The 23,918-nt window shown below is 36.1% G+C and overlaps 4 protein-coding genes across 12 annotated transcripts in view; 3 read left to right on the top strand and 1 right to left on the bottom strand.

Annotated features, from left to right (window-relative positions):
• Positions 1-7,723, top strand: part of cbfa2t3 (CBFA2/RUNX1 partner transcriptional co-repressor 3) — an 80,245-nt gene extending 72,522 nt beyond the window's left edge. For 4 of the 8 annotated variants that reach the window (XM_079605281.1, XM_079605279.1, XM_079605285.1 and 1 more), the window contains exon 12: positions 1,395-7,723. In XM_079605281.1, the coding sequence (XP_079461407.1) occupies positions 1,395-1,724 (330 nt within the window). In that variant the 3' untranslated portion in view covers positions 1,725-7,723. Of the gene's footprint in view, positions 1-1,376 lie in introns of all 8 variants that reach the window. The other 4 variants (XM_079605280.1, XM_079605278.1, XM_079605282.1 and 1 more) reach the window with 1 other exon arrangement.
• A 2,068-nt stretch (positions 7,724-9,791) lies between these two features.
• Positions 9,792-15,888, top strand: pabpn1l (PABPN1 like, cytoplasmic). 2 transcript variants are annotated; one of them, XM_079638139.1, is made up of 7 exons: positions 9,792-9,927; positions 11,044-11,136; positions 13,009-13,076; positions 13,154-13,260; positions 13,339-13,426; positions 14,748-14,875; positions 15,176-15,888. In XM_079638139.1, exons 2-7 carry the CDS (start codon positions 11,076-11,078, stop codon positions 15,213-15,215), a joined length of 492 nt encoding a protein of 163 aa, XP_079494265.1. In that variant the 5' UTR covers positions 9,792-9,927; positions 11,044-11,075; the 3' UTR covers positions 15,216-15,888. The 2 variants fall into 2 exon arrangements, with proteins under 2 accessions (XP_079494265.1, XP_079494266.1); XM_079638140.1 differs by having other exon boundaries at positions 9,800-9,927; positions 11,009-11,136; positions 15,176-15,670.
• trappc2l (trafficking protein particle complex subunit 2L) lies at positions 15,538-20,745 on the bottom strand. The gene is made up of 5 exons (XM_079638158.1): positions 20,660-20,745; positions 17,824-17,996; positions 15,927-16,014; positions 15,757-15,836; positions 15,538-15,677 (listed from the first exon to the last, which is right to left on the bottom strand). The coding sequence occupies exons 1-5, from the start codon at positions 20,690-20,692 to the stop codon at positions 15,632-15,634; spliced, it is 420 nt and encodes a 139-aa protein (XP_079494284.1). The 5' UTR covers positions 20,693-20,745; the 3' UTR covers positions 15,538-15,631.
• The window catches only part of galns (galactosamine (N-acetyl)-6-sulfatase), a 54,321-nt gene continuing 51,123 nt past the window's right edge, over positions 20,721-23,918 (top strand). The window contains exons 1-2 of the mRNA XM_079638118.1: positions 20,721-20,919; positions 21,922-22,045. Coding sequence (XP_079494244.1) covers positions 20,818-20,919; positions 21,922-22,045 — 226 coding nt within the window. The 5' untranslated portion in view covers positions 20,721-20,817. The remainder of the gene's footprint in view (positions 20,920-21,921; positions 22,046-23,918) is intronic.

Raw genomic sequence — 23,918 nt, 5'->3', positions numbered from 1 at the left:
TGCACTGGGGGAATATTTGTGGGATCTGATAATGACAAATGTCTTGTTACCAGTAAAAAGTGGCAACATTATTTTAAATATATCTAGTCAGTGAAAGAGCGCAAGCATATTCGTGTAAAATAATTCAGTATTTTCAGCTTCACAATCATGAATATTAGTGTCTCTATTGTCCTGTGCTTTGGGTTTCCAGCACCGAGTCCAAGACTATTCATTTACACACACAATGTAATACCCAATTTAGCATTTTAATCAACAGTACATTTTTTGTTAACTTTTATCATATGTCCTGGAGTATTGCCATAATATCGTATCGTGATATGTGTTGAATCGTGACATGAGGGCATCAATACACCCATCATTTGCATCGATTCACAAATTAAAAATATATATTTTTGTTACACTTCTTTAAAGGAACACTCCACTTTTTTGGGGAAATAGGCTCATTCTCCATCTCCCGAGAGTTAAACAGTTTTACCGTTTCCGAATCCATTCAGCCAATCTCCGGGTCTGGCGGTAGCACTTTTAGCATAGCTTAGCATAGATCATTGAATCTGATTAGACCGTTAGCATCTCTCTCAAAAAAATTACCAAAGAGTTTCGATATTTTTCCTATTTAAAACTTGACTCTTCTGTAGTTTCATTGTGTACTAAGACTGACAGAAAATGAAAAGTTGCGATTTTCGAGGCCAATATGATTCGGAACTATACTCTCATCCAGCGTAATAATCAATGCTGCCGTACAGCAGCGCAATGATATTACACAGCGCCTGAAAATAGTCCCCAGCTCGGTAACTTCCAACATGACCGGCACTAAGTTTGTAATATTATTGCGCTGCTGTACGGCAGCAGTTCCTCCACAGTTCTTTTGAGAGAGATGCTAACGGTCTAATCAGATTCAATGATCTATGCTAAGCTATGCTAAAAGTGCTACCGCCAGACCCGGAGATCGGCTGAATGGATTTGAAAACGGTGAAACTGTTTAACTCCAGGGGAGCTGGAGAATGAGCCAATTTCCAAAAAAAGTGGAGTGATCCTTTAACTACTGCACTACTGCAGGAACAAGGCTTTCACATTTGTTGTTAAATTAACATTGTTGATACAAAAACCTGCGGGTACATTAGGCTGCTGTCCCTTTAAGACGAATGCACGGATCCAATATGATGATACGCATCCGCTTTCTTTCTCAATCGTTTACAATGATTAATAACCGACTATGTTTCCGAGGACACCCGCCGAGTATTTTGATTTGATTTTGATGTTTAAACTGACAGGACTTTAAAAAAATATGTCAGTAACGCGAAGAGCACCAGAGTGTTAAATACATTGTTTCATCGTGGCATAAATATGAATACTTATAGGTTTGTCAATAATCGCAGTCCGTGTCTGTCCCGCAGAGCTGCTGGAACTGCGGTCGCAAGGCTAGCGAGACGTGCAGCGGCTGCAACACCGCGCGCTACTGTGGCTCGTTCTGCCAGCACAAGGACTGGGAGAAGCACCATCACGTGTGCAGTCAGGGCTTGACCGGGAGCAGCGTCGTGCCGATCGGGACGCCCTCCTCCACCTCCTCCTCCTCATCATCTTCATCCAGCGTCCCGCCCACTCGCTCTGAGAGCACTCCTCCAGGCCCGCTCTCCAGCGCCAGTCCTAAAGACGCGAGCTCATGTAGTGTGTCTCGCTCAACCACTCCTGCTACACCCGCTCTGATGGATTCCTCGTCCCGTTGACTGATCGACCCCGAATCCTGAGCCACGTCTAGTAGCGTTGTCAAACTTCGATACCAAGTCGGTACTGAATTTTTAAAAAAGTGACGCTTTGAGTGCAATCGTAAACGCCTCTGATTGGCCGTTGTGTTCATCGGATTTGTCTGTGATTGGCTACAATGGTCAACGCACGGGAGCGCTTGAAAGCACAATCTGCTTTTAAACGCTCGGTGTAAGCGCTCGGTGAAGAGCGTCATTGATGTCTTTTTACAACACGCTTTTGGATCTGATCCAAAACATATTTGATGAGCGACGGCCAATCAGAGGTGATTACGATTGCACTCAAAGCATCACATTTTTTAAATTTCAGTACCGAAGTCGGTACCTTTGACAACGCTAACGTCTACTGCTGCTACAGCATCTTTCATCCAAAACTAGCTGAGGAACCTCCACCATACCCCCCCCCCCCCCCCCCTCCTCTAGTAATGAACCTGGCTTTCACGTCTACGTTAAGCTCTTGTGTTCCTAAATCTCCAAAAAAACTCAGATTCCTTCACAAAAAGGTCTACTGTGCTAAGCCAACATGAGCAGGGAAAGCCAGGGAACAGTTACACGTGTTTATTCATGTTTTAAGACATTGCCTCAACACCCTTTAAGTGAGGTTTGCTCTGTGAGAACTGGAGTGACAGGAGGGACTCGCACTACACGCTAAAGTTTCGGATCGGTACGATTTTTAATGTTTTTAAAACAAGTCAATGCTCACCAAGGCTGCATTTATTTTATAAAAAACAACAACAACAAAAAAACATCAATATTGTTAAATATTATGACAATTTAAAAACAGCTGTTTTAATGTGAATATATTGTAAATGTAATTTATTTCTGTGATCAAAGCTGAATTTTCAGCTCCAGTCTTCAGTGTCACATGATCCTTCAGAAATCAGTATAATATGATGAGTTGATGCTCAAGAAACATTTATGATTATTATTATGAAATATTCTATTTCAGAGAAATCCTGTTCTTTTGAACTTTCTATTCATCAAATAATCCTGAAATAAAAATGTAAATAAAGTTTTTAACATTAATATTTATGAAGAATGATTTCAGAAGGATCATGTGACACTGAAGACTGGAGTAATGCACGACTGGAGAAAACAGCAGTTTTTAAATTGAGTTTTTTTGTATTTTTAATCAAATAAATGCCGCCTTGGTGAGCATTGACTTCTTTTAAAAACAATAAAATCCCAAACCGATCCCAAACGTTTGCCTGGTAGTGTGTGTACTTTGGATTCCTCTAAATTGAAAGTGGCTTCCACCACAGAGCAACTTTTCACACCATTGCATTTCATTTTTTTGGCTTTAATTAAAACAAAAGAAACGTTCAAAAATCCAAAAGAAATAATACTAATAATAATAAGAAAAACCTGTTAACTACCTTGCTAGCGAGCCAAGAAAATCTACACCAGACTCACCTCTCTGTACTGACGTGAACCCAAATGAATTCTAAGTGGAAAAAAAAAGAAAGAAAATGATCCAAAACCTTTTTATTACACTGCCAAAGTTACGAAGAAGCACTCATCTTGTAACCAAACGCAAACAACTTCACCTCCTCAGCAGAAACTGAATAAACAGTGACTAGAAACTCAAACCTTTTGCTGAGTTCCCGCTCAGATCTTGAGGAACGCAAACTTTAGCCCGGATTCATCTCTACGGCAACGGAGTGACGTTTAAAAGCACGAAAAGGCGAGGATTAGCAAACGGGAACGGCAACGGAGCTGCCAAAAAAACCTCAATGGATTGTACACTAAGAATGAGCCTTTTCTTCTGAAACATTTTCGTTTGCCGAGACATTTTTGTTGTACGATTCTCGTTTTCCAAAGCATGACTGACTTTAGAGACTGGCGTAGACTTGGTTCTCTTTTCTCTCGCTCTTTCTACCTCCCCCCCTATATACTCATCCCTTTTGTCTCCTGACAGAAGCTCAAATCCATGAAGGGATCAAACGTCGCTTGTAGATATTATTACCTTGTTTCTTGGATGTCTCTGTCTTCGATTTCTGCTTGTGTGCGTTCTCTGAATTCGGGACGCCATTTTTTTTTTTTTTTTGTCTTCTTTTAGGTTTCAGCCGAACATTGGACAGAAAAAGACACTCTTTTGACAGGAGAGAAGCTGTGTTGTATCTATTGTTGGATTTGTTGTATCAATATTGATGATGAGAATCCTCATGTAGAATATTTTCTATTGCTCGCATTGTAAGACAGTGAGAGAACGGAGGTGCAATATATGGAAAGAGAATTCAGCTACTGAATTGAACCTCAGAAAAACGGCCCTTAGGGTACCTTATAATATAAATATACATATAAATATATCTAAAAAAAATTACCATGGTAAATTAATGTGAATGTACATAGTATTTAAAAAAAAGAGGTCCAAAAATGAGTTTGCCAAATAACAGAAACCTTTAAAGTATAATGTCTAGAATTTAATTTCTCTCCATTTTAATCTTTTTCTGTCTTGAATGATCATTTTACAACGTGTGTTGGGAGGAAAAGGTGTTGACAACACTGATCGTGTAGAGGATTTTGCTGATGGCTTTCGTAGCCATAACGAGAACGGCATCGCTTCAACGACACACCAAACCAGTCTAGCCTGACCTGGCGAGTTCCCAAACTGGGATTTTAAGGAGGAAAACCAAACCACTGGGATCTGTGTGAAACATTGCCATCCTTTGGGCCAAAGTGTCACTGCAGTGGTTCAATGTGTCATTTTTGCACACACACACACACACACACACACACACACACAAACACACACACACACACACACACACACACAACCAAACCCTCGGTCAATCAAACACTATGATGGTTCTCAACTGGTACCAAGATTTTTTTTACTTGTGATCCATCCAAACAAAATATTGCAATCTGGGAAACATCACTAGAAGCTTCCGTGTGCACTGAGCAACGTTCATGTTTGTTAAAGGTAAAAATAGCCTTTGTTTTGGTCAATTTCTGATTTATAATGGCGTACCTCTGATACGGACCAGACTTGAAAGTCCTCAAACTATTTTTGGTGTTGCTTTAGGTTTAATGTATCACATTTCTAAGGTAATATATGAACTCACCCCTGAAAATATCAGCAAGCCCAGATCAGTGGACACTAAAACACCAGTCTGATGAAGTAGGTGTCTCTCTCTCTATCTCTCTCCTTCCATTTTGAGGATTTTTTTGACGAACCATCATCCTCTCTTTGCCTACTAGCTACCTCCTGTAAACAAACCCAGATCAAACCACTAGCAGACACGCAAATCGACAAACCAGGAGTGTGTTTCCCGTAACTCACTCTTCACTATCACAGATCCATCGTTGAAGAAATCATCTAGCTAGTCACGACTGTTTCCCCGAAACCATATTATCGCAAAATGGTCGTTCAACCGCGTTGGTTAATGACGCATATGTTGGAGTAATAACTACTGTTAATGAATCTGTTTGAGATCGAGTTAATGCGAGATGTTTTGCTATAAATGACAGACATGCATCTGAGGACTTTTTTTGCTCTGAGGAGTTATTTTGCTTTATTTCCAGATTCAATCATCGGCTCGTTCTCACGTAGAGCTCGTTCACACATGCGCACTCTTCAATAACGCCGCTTTAAATCTCTCCACAAACTATAGCCTGGTTCACACGGGACGATTTTAAAATTGTCAGCTGATTTTTCCAAACCTGAGAGACCCCACACACGGCGATAAAAAAATCACGGGTCTAACAGTTTTGGTCGTACAGTGTGTGGTGCGCAACCACACGGCAAAATCAACACATCACACACCAACCGATTTGACTCCCGAGCATTCCCAGGTCAGACGGGAAATCTCGCAAAATCTCTCGAGATCAAATGTAAACAATCACGGCGGACGAAGAGGATGCAGTGGCGATAGTTTGTAGTTTGTTTTTGACCGGAAAAAAAAACGTTATCCTCAATCTCCGACGTCCACCGGACTTTCTGGTGCGCCATAACGCCGGCTGTTTTGATTTTGTTTCCCGCTGCTTCCTCGCCGCCTCGTCACCTCGCTTTCTGATTGGCTACACGCCACAGTCCACAGGCTGCGTGCTCGTTGGTCCTCGGGGGACACACACACCAGGAGAAATCGGGCCAAGAAAATCCAACATGTTGGATATCCCCGATTTGAGATCGGAGCGGTCCCGATGTCCTTCCGAGCGGACGAGAGCAGTCTTAACACACCACACACGGCAGCAATATCTGATCAGATTATTTTACGATAATCGGAGCATCCTTAAGATTGTCGGAAGGGGCGATCGGGGCTAAAATCGGCCTAATTATCCTGCCGTGTGAACCAGCCTTAAGACGTAAATGACATTTGCATGTATCCTAAAAGACAGATTGCACTGAATATGATCTTATTTTGCTCAAGATCAGGATTTATTGAGTCCACATGTCATGCAAACACTAAACTCTGCTTCTAACCACAGGTCGAGACCCGTCGTTACACACACACACACACACACACACACACACAACTCTGCGACGCTGAACGATGGTTTCGGGAAACACAGACTCGTTGAACTGCTGATAGCGATGAACGTTAGTTGGCTAACGATGCTTTCGGGAAACACACCTGCGTATAAATCTGCGTCGAGACTTATTCATGTGTCTGTGCCGTTACATAGATGCGTTGAGCTATAAGATTCTCTTCAAACGAACCGTTGCTCTCGCATGACTGTAGTTTAGTTAACAATTAGTCTTAGGATTGTTGAAGTTGTCCTTGCTTGGAATGTTTTGAGCCCCTGAACATAAACATATCTCATAAATATCCAAAATGATAAAGCACAGACCAAAGCATAACTGCACACCCATAAAAAACTAAGCAGACGGAAACATGGGAGACCGACTATTCCCATAAACCAAAGTGTACAAAATGACCATGTTGAAAAGCACAAGATAACACAGTAAAAAACACAGATTAGCATCAGGTGACATTGATTCTTCCTCAAAAGATTTCATTGTGGGAATGAATGCATGACTGTGAGTTTTAGAGACTTTCTATTATTATTATTATGTTTTGTTTTGCTAAGGGACTTACTTGAATCTCCAGAGCTTTAAAATAACAAAGTTACGATAAACTCATTTCGAGCTTAGCATGTCTGCTAGTGCTAGTCCAGAACTCATGCAAGCATAGCGTATATGTTTGCAATATATTTTTTTTTATGGCCATTCTGTTTCTATAACCAAAACAAGAGCATGTTAATGCATCTTTACACTGTGTACTGTCATTCTGCTGTCGTTCGTTCGCCCTCGTTCTCCAAACAAATCTCTTGATTCGGTCAGCAGAGAGAGAGAGAGAGAGAGAGAGAGAGAGAGAGAGAGAGAGAGAGAGAGAGAGAGAGAGAGAGAGAGAGACACGACATCCTACACATCCAGCAAAGTAAAATGTTTAAAAAAAGGGGGGAAACAGCTTAAAAAGACCGTTTTATGCTGTTTTAAGCCATTTTTAATGCACATCACTGATGTTGTCCCGCCTCACTAATGCTTTATTTTGTCATTTTTACTATGACTATAACATCCACTAACAGCAAAAAGTGTAAATTTTTCTCTCAGAAATCAGGCGAGGCTTATTCTACTGTACGACTGAACATTGAACACGCACTGCACACGATAAACGCCACAACTGCAACAAAAGACACATGTCCCTGTACTAGCGACGGCTCGGTTTGACGCATTGATGATTATTATACTGTATTGTGCAATACATCATTACAGACGAAGGTGTGTTAAAATGTTTTCTTGTTTTCTCTTTCAAGGTCCTGTTATCATTCTCTAGATGATGTGAACTGTGCCAGGAGAGTTTTATTTATTTATTTCTTGCATGCTCCTTTCCTCACTTTTGCAATTCCCTCGCCCTCTCTTACTGTGCGCTTTGTTGGACATGTGACGCTGTAAACATTCAGGTTATTATTGTCTATGTGTTGAGATCTGCGTATCTGTGTAATTAAAAAGACAGTGAAATATGACGAGTCTCTGAATTTCTTGTGAAAATCCAGGTTTTAATGTTGTTTATATGTCTGTGTTGTTTTTAATCCGCTTATATTGGCCATTACATATTTAAAACAGTAATATCCTATACTAAACCTAAACTAATCTTGACAAACTATATATCATTTGAAAGCTTACAATCAGTAATTTACATATTTGGTGACTGATTTTCTAAATAAATTACAGAGGAGCCGTAATTTATCAATTTGCAACTAGAATATGTTCATACTCCTGAGGTGTGTTCAGACCTTTATTTTGAAATAGTGATGAACATGAAAAATCATGAAAGAATGGTAGAAACCTCAGTTTGTTTTCATGCCAAGAGTTCAAAAGATAGCATCCACTCAATTGTTTTAGAAAAAAAGCTCTGAAAATGTTTTAAATATAAATAAAAACAATAATAGATTCAGCATTAGTGATGTGTCAGCGAGCTATAATGCACATACGTGATCTTTTGTGTTTCTTAGAGGTTGAGTTCATTTCAAAATCTGCCAAACTTCCAACACTACTTCTGAATAGGATGTGTACTTCATAAATTGTATGAAAATTGTAAAAATAATGGTTCAGACGCAAACAACATATGGAAATAGAAGCGCCCTTATATGGGCAGTGATGTCCACTAGTGGAGAAGTGTGGTACTGCGCCCAAACTAAATCTCACTGAAAGCTGATTTCAAGAGATATCAACCTAACATTTGAAACACAACTTGTTCAGATTTCTGGCTTTGATTTTTTTGCATTTTTAGAGTCCTCCAGGTTTTGAAAATATATATTTTATATAAAATATGAATAATTATATTTTGAACATTGTAAATTTTCCTAAACTCAAACTTCCTTTCTGTTTAACTTTCTTAATTTATTTCACTTCTACAAAAACCTGCCAAATGTCTTACCAAAAGACCAATCTTACATCTATATTCCAAAACATTCTTGAATTACAACCATTTAAGTTCGTAATGTGCATTTTCATGTCTATTAAAAAAAAAGGGGTGTGTTTCTGACGTCACAAACTACCTTGTAACCAATCAGATCAACGTGTGATCGTCAACCAGTGGATCTCTGAGTGAGTGAGTGGAGGCGGGGCTCATTTGCATATTCATAGAGCTGCGCATACTAAATGAGGCAATGGTGTCGAGTTACATTCAAGATATTTTAAGCCAAGAAGATTTTTTTTTAGTTTTAAGGGATCAAATTATTGACTACAGGGGGACTTTAAAGGGACAGTTCATCCAAAAATGAAAATTATGTAATTATTTACTCACTCTTATGTTGTTCCAAACCTGTGTATGAGTTTATTCTGTCGAACACAAAAGAAGATATTTTGAAGAATGTCGGTTAAGAGACCCCATTGACTTCCATAGTATGGAAAAGAAAAATACTATGGAAGTCGTCAATGGGTCCATCAACTGTCTGGTGACCGGCACACTTCAAAATATCTTGTGTTCAGGGTGAATAAATGATAACATAAGTGTTATTTTTGGGTAAACCATCCCTTTAAAAGCTGGTATGTCAATGAGGTACAGTTGAAACCAAAGTTTAAAGACATCACTTTTAAGTTTTATAAAAGGAGGAATAGGCCTACGAACTGAAGTCTTGGTATTAACCAGCATTCCTGATCAATTAAGCTTATAATGGGAATCTTCTACACATTCCTAGAATTTATTTGACTATATATAATATATTCTTTTTGACTATTTTGACTAAGGTTGTTCTTTAACCTCAACATCTCTTAGGGATTTTTACAGTCAAATGTGAAGGTGCTTAAATTTTACCTTTTTTATCTGTAAAATCACAAAGATCCAATAAACGTAGAGTTTTGATAAGGAAGACACAATATCCAATAAGAGAATGTTTTAGTTTATCCATCGGATCTTATGTTTTTTTTTGAGGATTATATTGTTTCCAGTATGATTATTAGAAATTCCAAAATCTTTTAAGGATTTTTTTTTGACGAGTACATTTGAAATCTCTACATATTTCAGGGAAAAATTATCAAAATAACAAAATAAAAGTTTTTTTTACTTAAAAAAAAAAAAAAAAGTGCAATCACACCTGTTTCTTCTCCTACACACTCACACATTGTGTTGATTAGTCAGCCAGGTGTGTCAGGTAATAGTTAAGTCCTGACGCGGGAAGCTGTTGGAGCTGATGTTGAAAACCAGCGCGGATTCACCAGGTAAAGTTTCACAAACTAAGAAATATATAAATTGTCTGTATGTCGTTGTAAACAATATCTATTTTAAAATCGTTAAATATCACTATTAAGCGAATATAGAGAGTGTCACATGTGAATAAAATGGTGGATAAAATGGTGGATAAAAGGGTCAATATCAGAATCCTGACTGTTATTGCGCCATTTTATCGCGTTTAAAATGTATCAAAATGTACGCGCCGGCATGTGCTGTTCGTATCAAGACAATTTAGTTAATTATATCGCATAATAATCAACTAATACTCTAAAATCGAGATACATGTACACACAAGCCTACCTTCGATCGTGCAGTGTTTGCCTGTATATTCCTGTTGTTGATAATCATTCGCCACAATCGCGGGTTTCCACACAAACTCGTTGGCAGCAGCGTGGCTTTTTAATTGCTCTGAACAAATCACTGTTAAATAAATTAAACATATTTTTTAAGTAACATTCTTATAAATAACGTTTAATAAGCATTTAGTTTTGTTGTTTTTATTTTGGCGCTTTTCTCTTAAAGGGACAGATCATTATTTTACGACTTTATACGTGATTCTAATCCTGTACGAAAATGTTTTTTCCCTCCCCATTATTCTTTTGTGGTGCACAGAAAAATTAATAAAAATAAGCGTACAACTTGATGAAGAGTAAATAAAGAATTTTCTATTTCTACTATATTCGTAAATATATGGAGGCTTGTTTCCGCCACAAAATAGTTCATTTCGACTTTATATCTCACAATTCTGACTTTTTTTTCTTGTTTATAGCTCACAATTTTGAGAAAAGTCAGAATTGCAATTTATATAGTCAGAATTGTGAGAAATAAAATTTGCAATTGTGAGAAAAGTCACAATTGCAAGATGTAAACTCACTATTGTGAGATGATATCTTTTAAAATGTTTATATAAAAGCCTCCATAGAAATATAGTCCTGCTATGTAAGAATAATTTTAAACCACCAAATATCATCTAGGCAAAATTAATTTTGAGGTCATCGAAAAAAAATCGAACACGTGATCCTGCTAGAGATGTCCTCTACCCATGAGCATGTTTTCTGTGTACACGAGGAGCTCTGTTTGTGTGTGAAACGCTGTTCCTCCAGGATCTGGATGCGATTGAACCCGTGAGCTGGCGATGGACGAGTCTGACATGCAGTGTGAGGTAGAGCGAGCGTTTCCCTACAGTCCTCAGGCAGGTGAGCTCCAGCTGGCACACACCTGAGCCCATCACCACTGCTCAATCAGGCGTGTCCCAGACGAGCTGTCCTGGAGTCTTTTCTGAGGACATCTCCGCTTTCTGTGACAAATCATGTGAACCCTAGTTCAATACGCCAGACACACTTGCAGAGTTCCTGGACATCAGACTTATACGTGATGCGAACTCTAGGTCTATATATCAGTGGTTTTCAACTGGTTTGGCCATGGGACCCACACTTCCCCCTCACTCCCACTAGCCACAATTTTAAATTCAACACACTTTAATTATGGAAGCTTGTTTCTGCCATAGTATAAAAATAAAAAAGGTAATTGCGTTTTTTTTTAATCTAGCTATTCTAAAGTCAGAATTGTGAGATATAAAGTCCCAATTGCGAGTTATAAAGTCTAATTGTCAGGGAAAAAAGACTGACTTTTTTTCTCAATTGCATGTTTATATCTCGCAATTCTAACTTTATAACACAGTCAACATTGCCAGATATAAACTTGCAATTCTGACTTTTTTTTCCGCTCACAATTGTGACTTTATAACTTGCAATTCTGAGAAATAAAGTCAGAATTGTGAGATGGAAAAAGTCGCAATTATCTTTTAACCCCTTAAGCGGCACTCCCTTTTTTTTTAATAGACATGAAAATGCACATTCTGAATTGAAATGGTTTTAATCGAGAATGCTTTGGAATATAGATGTAAGATTGGTCTTGTTTTAAAGAAGATTTTTGTAGAAGTGAAATAACTTAAAGTTAAACAGAAAAAAAGTTATAGAAGTTTGAGTTTATGAAAATGTACAATGTTAAACATTTTATTATTCATATTTTATATAAAATATATATTTTCAAAACCTGAAGGACTCTAAAAATATGTTGTTTGAGTGATCCGAACCATTATTTTTACAATTTTCATACAATTTATGAAGTAGACATCCTATTCAGAAGTAGTGTTGGAAGTTTGGCAGATTTTGAAATGAATTCAACCTCTAAGAAACACAAAAGATCACGTATGTGCATTATAGCTCGCTGACACATCACTAATGCTGAATCTATTATTGATTTCTTTATATTCAAAACATTTTCAGACCTTTTTTTCTAAAATAATTGAGTGGATGCTATCTTTTGAACTCTTGGCATGAAAACAAACTGAGGTTTCTACCATTCTTTCATGATTTTTCATGTTCATCACTATTTCAAAATAAAGGTCTGAACACGCCTTAGGAGGATGAACATATTCTTGTTGCAAATTGATAAATTACGGCTCCTCTGTAATTTATTTTGAAAATCAGTCACCAAATATGTAAACTAGAGATTGTAAGCTTTCAAATGATATATAGTTTGTCAAGATTTAGGTTTAGTATAGGATATTACTGTTTTAAATCTGTAATGGCTGTGGTGATATAAGGGGTTAAAGGTTTTATTCTGTGGCGGAAACAAGCTTCCATAAATTATTCACGTTTTAAATTCTGCTTCACATAAACTGTTTCGCCGTGGTTGTTTGTCAGTGATTTTAGAATACAAAAAACATACAAATTATTGTGAAGAATACTTGTCCGAAGATCACTTTTTGAAATAATAAAGTTGTCCTTTGCTTAAATATGTGGTTTTATTCGATAAACATTTTACCCACATATATGTTACAAGAAATTTGAGGATATGAGAACAACAAATATTCAGTGTTTCTTTCAGCGCCAGTGTTTAAAACCATCATGGATATCCAGTGTGTTTGGATTGGACTTTTGCTCTTTAAAACCTAGTAAATGATGTGGCCTAAATATAGCGCTAGCCATGGACACTAGCCATTAAAATACAACATTAATATTTTATATGATTCTAATTAACTTTTATAATCTTGCCTTCCTCAGGATTGTTCTTCAATATGACCCATGAAGAGAGAATAGATTCTGATAGGAGATCTATCTATGTGGGAAATGTAAGTAACTCTACTTTTCATATTGTATTTTAATCATGTTTGCGGTGTGTGATTATGCAGTATTGTTTGATTCACAGGTGGATTATGGAGCAACCGCTGACGAATTGGAGATGTACTTTAATGGCTGTGGCCACGTAAACCGGGTTACGATCCCGTATAATAGATTCACAGGCCATCCAAAGGGGTATGAGTCCTTCTGGCTGCAAAGCAAATCATATTTCCACATCAAGCGTCGTGTTTTATGAGTGTGTTTTCCCTGTAGTTTCGCCTACATTGAGTTCTCCGAGAGGGAGTCGGTGAGGACCGCCATGACTTTAGATGAAACCCTATTCAGAGGACGTGTCATTAAGGTGAGATGGGAATGCGTTGCATGATGGGAATGAGGCTACGTTCACACCACAGTTATTTATTTAAATCTAATATTTTGTCTTTATAGCACCCGTTGTATCCATTAGGGTTGTTGTTCTTGAGCCTATGGAAACCTGTAGGACCGTATGGTAAAAAGTTGTGAAATTTGGCACACGTATATAGCACAGTCTGAAGATTAACCGTAGCCAATTTGGAGCCTCTAGCTCTCTAGCGCCACCAACTGTCCAAAGTTGCACTCATGCTTATGCTAATCACTTTTGAACTGCTATTAACAAAATTGCCTTTGTTGAAAATTCAACCGGATCATCTTCTGACTTCTGAGGATACCTGCATTGTTTTGGCACAGTGCCACCTAGTGGCCAGGAGATATGAAAAGTGCTATTTTTGCTTTATAACTTCTGAACATTTTGGCCAAAAATCTAAAAAAACGGGTCTGTTCAGATTCGGTGTAGCTCGCAGTCGAACGATACTTAATATCCCCATATATATTAATTTTGGGCGTCAACCATTTAAAATTGTCCAAAAAAAGCTATTTTACAGAAATGCATTGGTGTATTGTTACAAAACTCGAACGGTCATCAGCACCATGCCTTAAAATGAATTGTAATTTGCCTATTGTAATGAAACTGGTCTTGATAGATTCCTTGAGTCATGCTGAGAACATAGAAACCAATTTTGCCATAGTCGGACAAATTTTCTATCCAACGTTTTTTTTTTCTTCTAAACCTACTTTTTTAAACTCGGACCGTTTATCCCAAAAATCTTTTTTTATTATTTACCAAATTCGAGTCAGATTATCTTAAGACAATGTCGGCAAAAAGTTATGGATTTCGTGACGATCAAATTTAATTTGGTCACAGCGCCACCTATTGGTCAAAAGTGATAAGCAATTAAATATATATTATTATTTTTCAGCCCTTTTGATTAAAATCACCTTAAAATGTCTTTAATTACTCATTGTTGCAGTTGGTCTGATGCTCCTTGCCAAGCTTAGCTCCTCTTTTTGCCTATTTCAAGGGGTTATTGGCCCTTTATTTGCTGCCTGCAAATAAATAAATATATATATATAATTTTTTTTTTTTTTTTTTCTGATAGGCTGTTGTATGCATGTGGTCAAGTTTGCAATTGCCTGTCCAATATGGGCCACATTTTAATGTAAAAATCAGAATTGGCCACTTATCTCGTGGTGTGAATGAAGCCATAGTGTCTAGTGTTGGTATCCTTGTAATGAATCTGTTTGTGTTTATGAAATACAAATCTGTGACCGAAACCCATTTTTAATTTCAAACTCTTGTGCACTAGGTATTGCCAAAAAGAACAAACATTCCCGGTTTCAGGACTACAGATACGTACCTGCGCGGAGGCTGGTCCCGAGGTCGGGGATCCCGTGCCTCCAGGTTTTACCCGTTCAGAGGCTGCCACTTCATTAGGTCAGTTCAGCCAATACATAACCGTACCTCACACGAGATGGACCTTTAATCACTGCAGACTTCCACAGTGGCCTTGCACTCTTCATATATGCTTATTCTCTAACCGTAATGGAATTACCAGATATTAAAATATCCACATACTGAAAAATGTCCATAATCCTTTCAGATTTGTGAAGCCTAAAAGCTAATGCATAGTGGTTAACAAACATATTGTGCGTGCTTGGAAGTGTGGCATTTCTCTGTAAATCCATCGTTTGGCTTTCTTTAATGATGTTATAAAAATTGTACTTTTTGTTTTAGGGAAAATGGAAGAGCTCGTCCATGGGTTGATTCTTTTTGATATTCATTTTTCTGTTATCTTCAAAGCACTTCTTGGTGCTAATTAAAGTACATTCTGCATGAAGGGAGTTCAGTTTAGTATTATTATGATTATTTTGTGTGTGTGTGTATCTTGTATGACACTACAGAAAGCGAAGACTTGATTTCTGTTGAGTGTTTGCTATTTTATTTACATTTTTATACGATTTCTTTAAAATACCATGCCTGTGAGAGGCCGAAATGCCTTGTGAATTTCAGTACTTTTTCTATTTTTGCTTTTTTCAGTGCTTAGACTTGAGCAAAATCACTGTAAATAAAAACAATATCATCACGAGTCATTTTATTAAACACAAATTCTTTCTTTATTTTCACCAAACAAACAACACACACTCATGTAAACTCAAGTAAATATGTATATACAGTTGTAAAGAGAGGAGATCAGCAAGCCTGCACCATCATAGCAGAAACTATACTGTCAAACGCCCTGAGGAGAGAGAAAAATATTATATTAGTGTATGGTCACGTAAAAAATACTCAATGTGTGCTCACAAAAAAAACCTTACTTTGATTGAATTGGGTCACCGGGATTGTAGAATGGGTTGCACATTACATCAGTGAAGGAGTTGTGCAACTTTCTGAACATCTGAGGAGAGAAAGAAACTCATGTGATTGACACATTGCGTCTTTTTTTTTTGGTTGCTAAATTTATACAGTATAATGAACGCTAACTCACACTTCTAATTTCGTTGTCTCTCAGAGATGCGTTGGAAGAATCGACAACAATCACAAACTTCACCTTGGAGTTTGTCACGTAGCCATATCTGTAGTTCTTGTTAAGATAATGTCTGGATGAACATGTGTGTAAGAAAGCAGCTCGTCTTAAAGGGAAAGTTCACACAAAAATTAACATTTTTGTTGTTCCAAACGTGTATGCATTTCTTCCTGAGCAAAAAATAAGATATTTTGGGTAATGTTAACTAAAAAGCTTGGGTGATTAATGACTTTCACTGTTTGGACACATGTATCTTCCACAGAGGAAAGTCATACTGTTTTGAAAAATTAAAATTTTTAGGTGACCTATCCCTTTAAGGATTTGTGTGTCCGTGTATAAAATTATAAAAAATTATGTAATTTAATGATTGCAAATCACAAGCTGTCAGTAGATATAGAATACTGGCACAATTTTCACTCATTGCGATAATAGTAAAAATATAAGCTGATATAATCCAAGGTTAGTTGCAATAAAAGAAAAATCGACAATTCTTCAACTAGTAACGCATGACTTTATGTATTTAATCTCACTTTATTAAGCAATGTCTTTGCTGCTGACCTTAAATGATCCAATTTAACCATACTAATAAGCAAAAATTACTTTAGATATATCATATTGTTTCAATTATTTAGTTTTTATTGCTGAAGTGTTGAACTTTCTTCTCCTGCGATCCAGAACTGCAGAAAATAATGCAACATTACACATTTACTTTCTATAAAAAGTAACTAAGTACCGTAATAAGTTACTTTTTTAGGCAGTAATACACTACTTCTAAAAGTAGCTTTTGCCAAAACTGCATCACTCGGGGTTCCCACGGGTCCTTGGACGTTTGTGAATCTGAAAGAATAAAAAAATCAAGTTCCTGGAAAGTTTTTGAAAACAAACATAATAGACACAAGTCCTTGAATTTATTTTGTACAATTAATATTATTCCCTCCGCTGCGCTAATGTTATTTCTCCAACACTTCGTGTCCTGTGCACACTAGCTTGCTTGATTTACGTTAGTTATGCGCATTTACGCGTTACGTTAAAGGAGTAGTTCACGTTAAAATGAAAGTTAGCCCATGATTCACTCCCTCAAGCCTTTATATCGGGAGCTATACAGTTGGTTTCAGGACATAACACAATATTTTATTTCTTTAACATCTGCAGATGGCACTTTTATCACTTCAAAAAATAGATTTTAAAGGCCTCCACTCTATTTTACTGTGAAAAATTGCATTTATTGAAAAAAATGAAATAAAATTTGTTCTAATGGAAAAAAATAGCTCATTAAAAATGTTTTAAATATTGCATAGTATCATAAAATCCCTTACATTCTAAATAATCAAAAAATATTATTGAGCAAAAATATGAAAAAAAAAAAATTACATTTCAAGGCTTCGGTCACTTTTGACCCATAAATGAAGAGGACCCGAGGGTCATTACACAAGATTTTATTTCTTTAACATCTCCAGATGGCACTTTTATCACTTCAAAAAATAGATTTTAAAGGCCTCCACTCTATTTTAATGTGAAATAATGCATTTATTGAAGAAAAAAAAAAATTTGTTCCAATGGAAAAAAATAGCTCATAAATTTTTTTTTTTTATATTGCATAGTATCATAAAATCTCTTCAAAATTCTAAGTAATAATCAAAAAATATTATTGAACAAAAATATGACATTGGTTTTCCTGAAAATTTTTTTTAATTTCAAGGCTTCGGTCACTTTTGACCCGTAAATGAGGAGGGCCCGAGGGTCAGGTGCTTAGAGGGGACTGGACCTGGAAGGTCCTTGAATGGTTACCCGAGGCGTGGGAACCCTGATCACGATAAGGAAGAAAAGGCGATCACAGCTTCCGCTTCATTAAGGATACACTTTGTAGTCCTCGGTTGGATACAGGAGGCCGAGGTAAAGCTCGCGCTGGTCGGCCAGGGCTTTCCCCACGCCGGAGATCTTCTCCTCCACCACGTCCAGGGACGTGTGCACGGTGTAGTGGAACTTGAGCTCTCCCTGCGTGGGGACGCTCCGGATGTACAGCGGGTAGTTCTGCAGGGACCAGCGTAACATTAGTGTGCAGTCCTGAACATTGTAACTTGAGCAGCTAATAGTTTTCATTTTACATTAATATTTAGATTAAGTTTTAAGTGCACTTATTACTTCGTCTGTCGGTCTGTAATAGTATTTTTCAGTTTTCCATTATCTGCTGTTGAGAATGTGTATGTATGTACATATTTATTTTAATTTTACCACCTTCATGTCTTTTATTTTTGTTATTATTATTTGTGCACTTTTTTTCACCCTGAACGTATAATAAAAAAAATATAAATAAATCATAAAAAAAATATTGCAACTTGAGTTACATAATCAATTACTTTTTTCAAGTAGCGCACTACTTTATGTATTTAATCTCACTTTATTAATCAATGTCCTTAGAGGCAGGTTTGCTATTACAGTGAAAACACAGCCATTACATATTTAAAACAGTAATATCCTATACTAAACCTAAACTAATATTGACAAACTATATATAATTTGAAAGCTTACAATCTCTAGTTTACATATTTGGTGACTGATGTTCAAAATAAATTACATTTCAAAATCTGCCAAACTTCCAACACTACTTCTGAATAGGATGTCTACTTCATAAATTGTATGAAAATTGTAAAAATAATGGTTCAGAGATCACGCAAACAACATATGGAGATGGAGGCGCCCTTATATGGGCAGTAATGTCCACTAGTGGAGAAGTGTGGTACTGCGCCCAAACTAAATCTCACTGAACGCTCATTTTCTGAGATATCAACCTAACATTTGAAACACAACTTGTTCAGATTTTTGCCTTTGATTTTTTTTTTGCCTTTGAGTCCTCCAGGTTTATAAAATATATATTTTATATAAAATATGAATAATTAAATTTTTAACCTTGTACATTTTCATAAACTCAAACTTTTTTTCTGTTTAACTTTCTTAATGTATAGAATTAATTGCCGCTTAAGGGGTTCAAAATTATTGTGCATGATTTAACATTGTAACTTCTTATGTTATCAGATTATTTTTTTATACAATATTACTCAAGTAACTAGTAAAGTAATGCTACGTTATGTATTTAATTTCACTTTATTAAATGTCCTTGCTTAGAGGCAGGTTTGGTATTATGTTAACACATTTTTGTGCATTATTTAACACTGTAACTTGAGTTATGTAATCAGATTACTTTTTCAAGTAACTAGTGAAGTAACACACTATTTTATGTATTTAATCTCACTTTATTAACCAATGTCCTTGCTTGGAGGCAAGTTTGCGATTACAGTGAACAACCATTTCAGACATTATTGTGCATTATTTAACATAGTAACTTTAGTTACGCAATTAGATTACTTTTTTTCAAGTAACTAATAGGGCTGTTAACGATTAATCACGATTAATTGCATCCAAAATAAAAGGTTTTGTTTACATAATATGTGTGTGTGTGCTGTGTATAATTATTTTGTATATACAAATACACACACATGCATGTATATATTTAAGAAAAATGTGTTATTTATATATAAAATAGTTATATTTAAATATAATATACATTATATAAAAATATATATGCAGTATATAAATGCAACTATTTCTCAAATATATACATGCATGTGTGTGTATTTATATATAAAAAATAATTATACACAGTACACACACACATATTATGTAAACAAACTTTTATTTCAGATGTGATTAATCGTTTACAGCCCTTAACTTGTATTTAATTTCACTTTATTAAATGTCCTTGCTAGACACAGGTTTGTTATTACAGGGAACATAACCATTTCCGCATGCAATTACACATTAATGTGCATTATTTCATAAACTAACATCCGTCACTAACTCTTACAAATGGACAGATGATTTCTTACACAGCTGTGTTTGAGATCCGCCTCTCTGTAGTCAATACAAGAAAGCTAATCAAATAAAGCCAAAACCATTATTCATATCCTTGCATTTATTTATGTAAGTGTCTGTATAATGAGCAGTATGATCAGCTAATCATCAGTTTTAAATATTATGGCTGATCAGGTGAGGAGGGGTGTAAAGTGTTCAGTGTACTTTTACTGGACACAAAGATTTGGCAAAATAGTAGTCTTCATCTGTTTTGTTCTTGTAATTCTATATTTGTTTATTTATTTTAAACCTTTTCTGAGGGATGACATAATTAAAGTACATTTGATTAATACAGTCGTCCATGTTTTTTACTACTACTCACCCAACCTACTGTCCTAACATCACTCGATAAACACTCATTTACACAGTTCAGGAGAAGTTGCAGAGTTTAACTAACTTACTTCAATTTGTTTCATACAAATGCGGTAATATTAAAGTTTGAGAAGCAAACAATCCTGGCTTACAAACGCTGACACACACACACACACACACACTCCTGTCTCACATGAAACAAACAATGTAGGGTTGTCAACAAACTAGGATTATTGCATTTTAAGCCTACACTGTAACTTACTGGTGCCATTCAATGCTACATGTTAAACAAAACATCACGTAAATATATTTGAACGCATATGAATGTAAGCAAGCAGCCGCGATTGCGACACACATCAGAAACTCTTCTCATTAATTCATCAAATCTGATTAATCTAGCGAGTCCAATGTATTCAAACATCACCAATACAAGCTTTGGATGTATCTTACAAATATCAAATGTTTTTATTTACCTCCTTCGCGATGACTGCTATACACACCGCCATGTTGATGACGCGACAGACTCCGGTCACGTGACACGCTGAAGTCACATGATGACTGTGTTTAAGACGCAAAAAAGTTCCGCTTCCTGAAAATGTGCGTGTGTTTTAATATTTGAAGGAAAGGTACAATGTGTCTTCAGACTGTCATCTGTGTGTTATGGACAGCATGTGTGTGTCAGACTGCAGGACACCAGCATGATCCAAATATCATCATCATGCTTATGGATGATGTAAGTCCTTTATGGGTCTTTCATTGGAGGTTTGACTGACCAACTCACAATCACACTGAAACCTACATAGTTTGTGTTTATATAGTGTGCAGTTCAACAATACGAGCAGTACATGTGTATTTGTGCAACATATATTTGATCTGTGAAATACATTTGAGTTGTTTCGATGTTTATTTGTTTTTAATTGCGTTCACTCGTAATTACAACTTGTAAACTGGGAATTTCCCAAACTGTACCACGTGACCGCTGCAGATTCAATGTGTGAACACGTATAATGTATTGTGTATACATTTTTTGTATTTATTATAATGTATATTGCAATATGCAGTGTTGATCACAATATTCCAAATATATTGTATTATGACTTTAATCTGTTCTTTAATGTATTTTCATTCTCTAAGCGATGTCACTTGCAGAAGTGCAATCACACATCAAAACATTTATTATACATTAGGCATAAGCAATGCATTTTATGATCTAAACATAATCATCATCATGCTGATTTATACTGAATATTTGTATATGTATCAAATATTTTTGCCCAGGCTGTCATACAAAGAAATGATGAACACATGCAAAAACAGAGAGAACCAATGCAATATTAATAACTGATTATGTTTGAGCTTTTTGTTTTTCCCCCTGCATTATTTTTTGGATATTAAAATAAAACCTTTAGCTGTAGTTTTTCATCTTTAATCATCAAAATTACATATTTAAAAGATTTTTCCTTAAAAAAAAAAAAAAAAAAAAATTATTCTTACCTTACAATATCTTGAATGTAACTCGACACCCTTGCATCATTTAGTATGCGTGGTTCTCTGAATATGCAAATGAGCCCCGCCTCCACTCACTCACTCACTCATTCAGAGATCCACTGGTTGACGATCACACATTGATCTGATTGGTTACTCTCTCTCTCTCTCTCTCTCTCTCTCTCTCTCTCTCTCTGTGTGTGTGTGTGTGTGTGTGTGTGTGTGTGTGTGTGTGTGTGTGTGTGTGCAGATGGGATGGGGTGATCTGGGAGTGTTCGGGGAGCCGTCGAAGGAAACGCCGAGCTTGGATCTGATGGCCGCTCAGGGAATGCTGTTCCCGAACTTCTACGCTGCAAACCCTCTGTGTTCCCCCTGTACGTGCGCTTTATCACATTCAGCTCAAAAGTGCTTTATTGGCATGACTGTACATAATACAATATTGCCAAAGCTTGTAATACAAAGAATAATAACCCGAATAAGTTGGCAAAACTCAGAAGTTGCCTCAGAACTGGCACTTATACACTTTAATTGCTCTTAACTTGATATGTTTGAGTTCACGAATTCATACATATAACTTAAAACTTTCATGTAATCTCGATGTGAACACTTTCATTAGTATAAACATCCTAAACCCAACATTAACAGAAATTCTTCTAAATTAGCATAACAAAACATTAATCGCCACTAAATCTCCCACTTAACATTAATCTTGCTCAAAAAAATATCATATTACACTTAATTTTAGCATTTACTCTCCATTTCCAGTGCCATCGGCAAAGCATGCTGGGAAATAGACATCCCAGCCGCTTCAGTGAAACTTACGTTCGTCTAAATTAAAATTAATAATTATCATAAAACTCAAAACAATGGAAATGTTCAGTTTACTTAAAATATATCAGTTCTGTGACCTTGAAAGAAAAAGAAAGTGCTAAATACTCATAAAAGGTAATTTGACTGAACTAATTAGTTTAATTTAAGTTTGTCCTACTCAAACCAATTAATTATTTTGATTTATTTATTATTTTATTTCCAAGCAAACAATATTATTAATTGTAAGTGCTGTAGCTCCGGTTATATACGATGAAAGCTTGTTTCTCCCACAAAATAAAAAAATTTAAAAGGTAATTGCGACTTTTTATCTCCTAATTGTGAGTTTTGTGAGTTATAAAGTCAGAATTGCGTGATATAAAATCTGAATTGTGAGATATAAACTCGTAACTGTGTTATAAAGTGTGTTATACGAGAAATAAACGTGACTTTTTTTCCCGCAATTGCAACTTTATATCACATTGATTTAAATAAAAAATTGACTTTTTTAAATGTCTATATGATGCTTTTCTCATTTAACACAATAATGACTTTAAATAATTAGATGCGTGATTAAGTTGCAAATTTTAAATCTTTAATCACTTGACAGCTCTACAAATAACATATGAAGGATTCATTATACAGTATATCCGTCAAAGTTGTAAAAAATGTCAATGCATTTCTTTTTTCTGAAGAAATGTTTTTTTTTTTTTTTACATATTTTGTTCGCGTGATATATTGATTTACATTGAGAGGCGAACAATATGTAATTAGCATTACAATGCAATTGCAAATATTTGACTGTTTATTATAATTGTTTTCATCCACTATTCTTCATATTCCTCCTGCGCTTTAACTCCACGTGAGAACACGAGACGTGTGCGGCTGCATGATAGTGAGAGCACAACTTATTATGCTAATATGGATAATACACCGGCAGTTCTGAAATATGCTAATTATGCATAATTTGGGAAATTTGAATGGACTTGCTATGCAGAGCAGATCTTCTCTTAGTCCTCTTTTCAATTCTAATTAATTTTTAAGCAAATAAGGCTTAATCAATTGTTAATCTCACATGTGTGATGAAGGAGCCTGGAGCGCTCGTACCTGCCGTCGTTATAGAGCGTCTGCTTCTGAAGATTAATTAGTATTTTAATCACACGGTAGATAGAGGAGAACTTCCTAATCCGTATATCCAGGGTGAGCTCTCTCGTGTCCAGCGCTCGCACTCTCTCTCGCTTTGAAATCAAGTCTTAAATACTCAACGATTTATATTCTAGGAAGTGCATGCGTGTTGTGGACGAGCATATTCAACTTTTATTTGATTTTTAAACTTATTCCTAAAGAGCAAGCTGGAGTTTGCAGAAAAAAATGCAACAATATGTATCGTGGATAGTTCACCCAAAATGCAATTTCTGGAAAAAATTCTACGTTTTCAGA

This window comes from Phoxinus phoxinus (genome assembly GCF_949152265.1).
Source record: "Phoxinus phoxinus genome assembly, chromosome: 2".
In the NCBI taxonomy this organism is placed as follows: Eukaryota; Metazoa; Chordata; class Actinopteri; order Cypriniformes; family Leuciscidae; genus Phoxinus; species Phoxinus phoxinus.
Note: the sequence above shows the minus strand (reverse complement) of the source record. Positions and strands in the feature narration are given on the sequence as shown.

Coding starts and splice junctions, on each gene's coding strand:
- pabpn1l (XM_079638139.1), top strand. CDS start 11,076: ATGGACGAGTCTGACATGCAGTGTGAGGTAGAGCGAGCGTTTCCCTAC. Junction 13,261..13,338: donor TTCACAGGCCATCCAAAGGG/GTATGAGTCCTT, acceptor TTTTCCCTGTAG/TTTCGCCTACATTGAGTTCT. Junction 13,427..14,747: donor TCAGAGGACGTGTCATTAAG/GTGAGATGGGAA, acceptor CTTGTGCACTAG/GTATTGCCAAAAAGAACAAA.
- trappc2l (XM_079638158.1), bottom strand. CDS start 20,692: ATGGCGGTGTGTATAGCAGTCATCGCGAAGGAG. Junction 17,997..20,659: donor TAGCAGTCATCGCGAAGGAG/GTAAATAAAAAC, acceptor TGGTCCCTGCAG/AACTACCCGCTGTACATCCG. Junction 16,015..17,823: donor CCAACCGAGGACTACAAAGT/GTATCCTTAATG, acceptor CAAGAACTACAG/ATATGGCTACGTGACAAACT.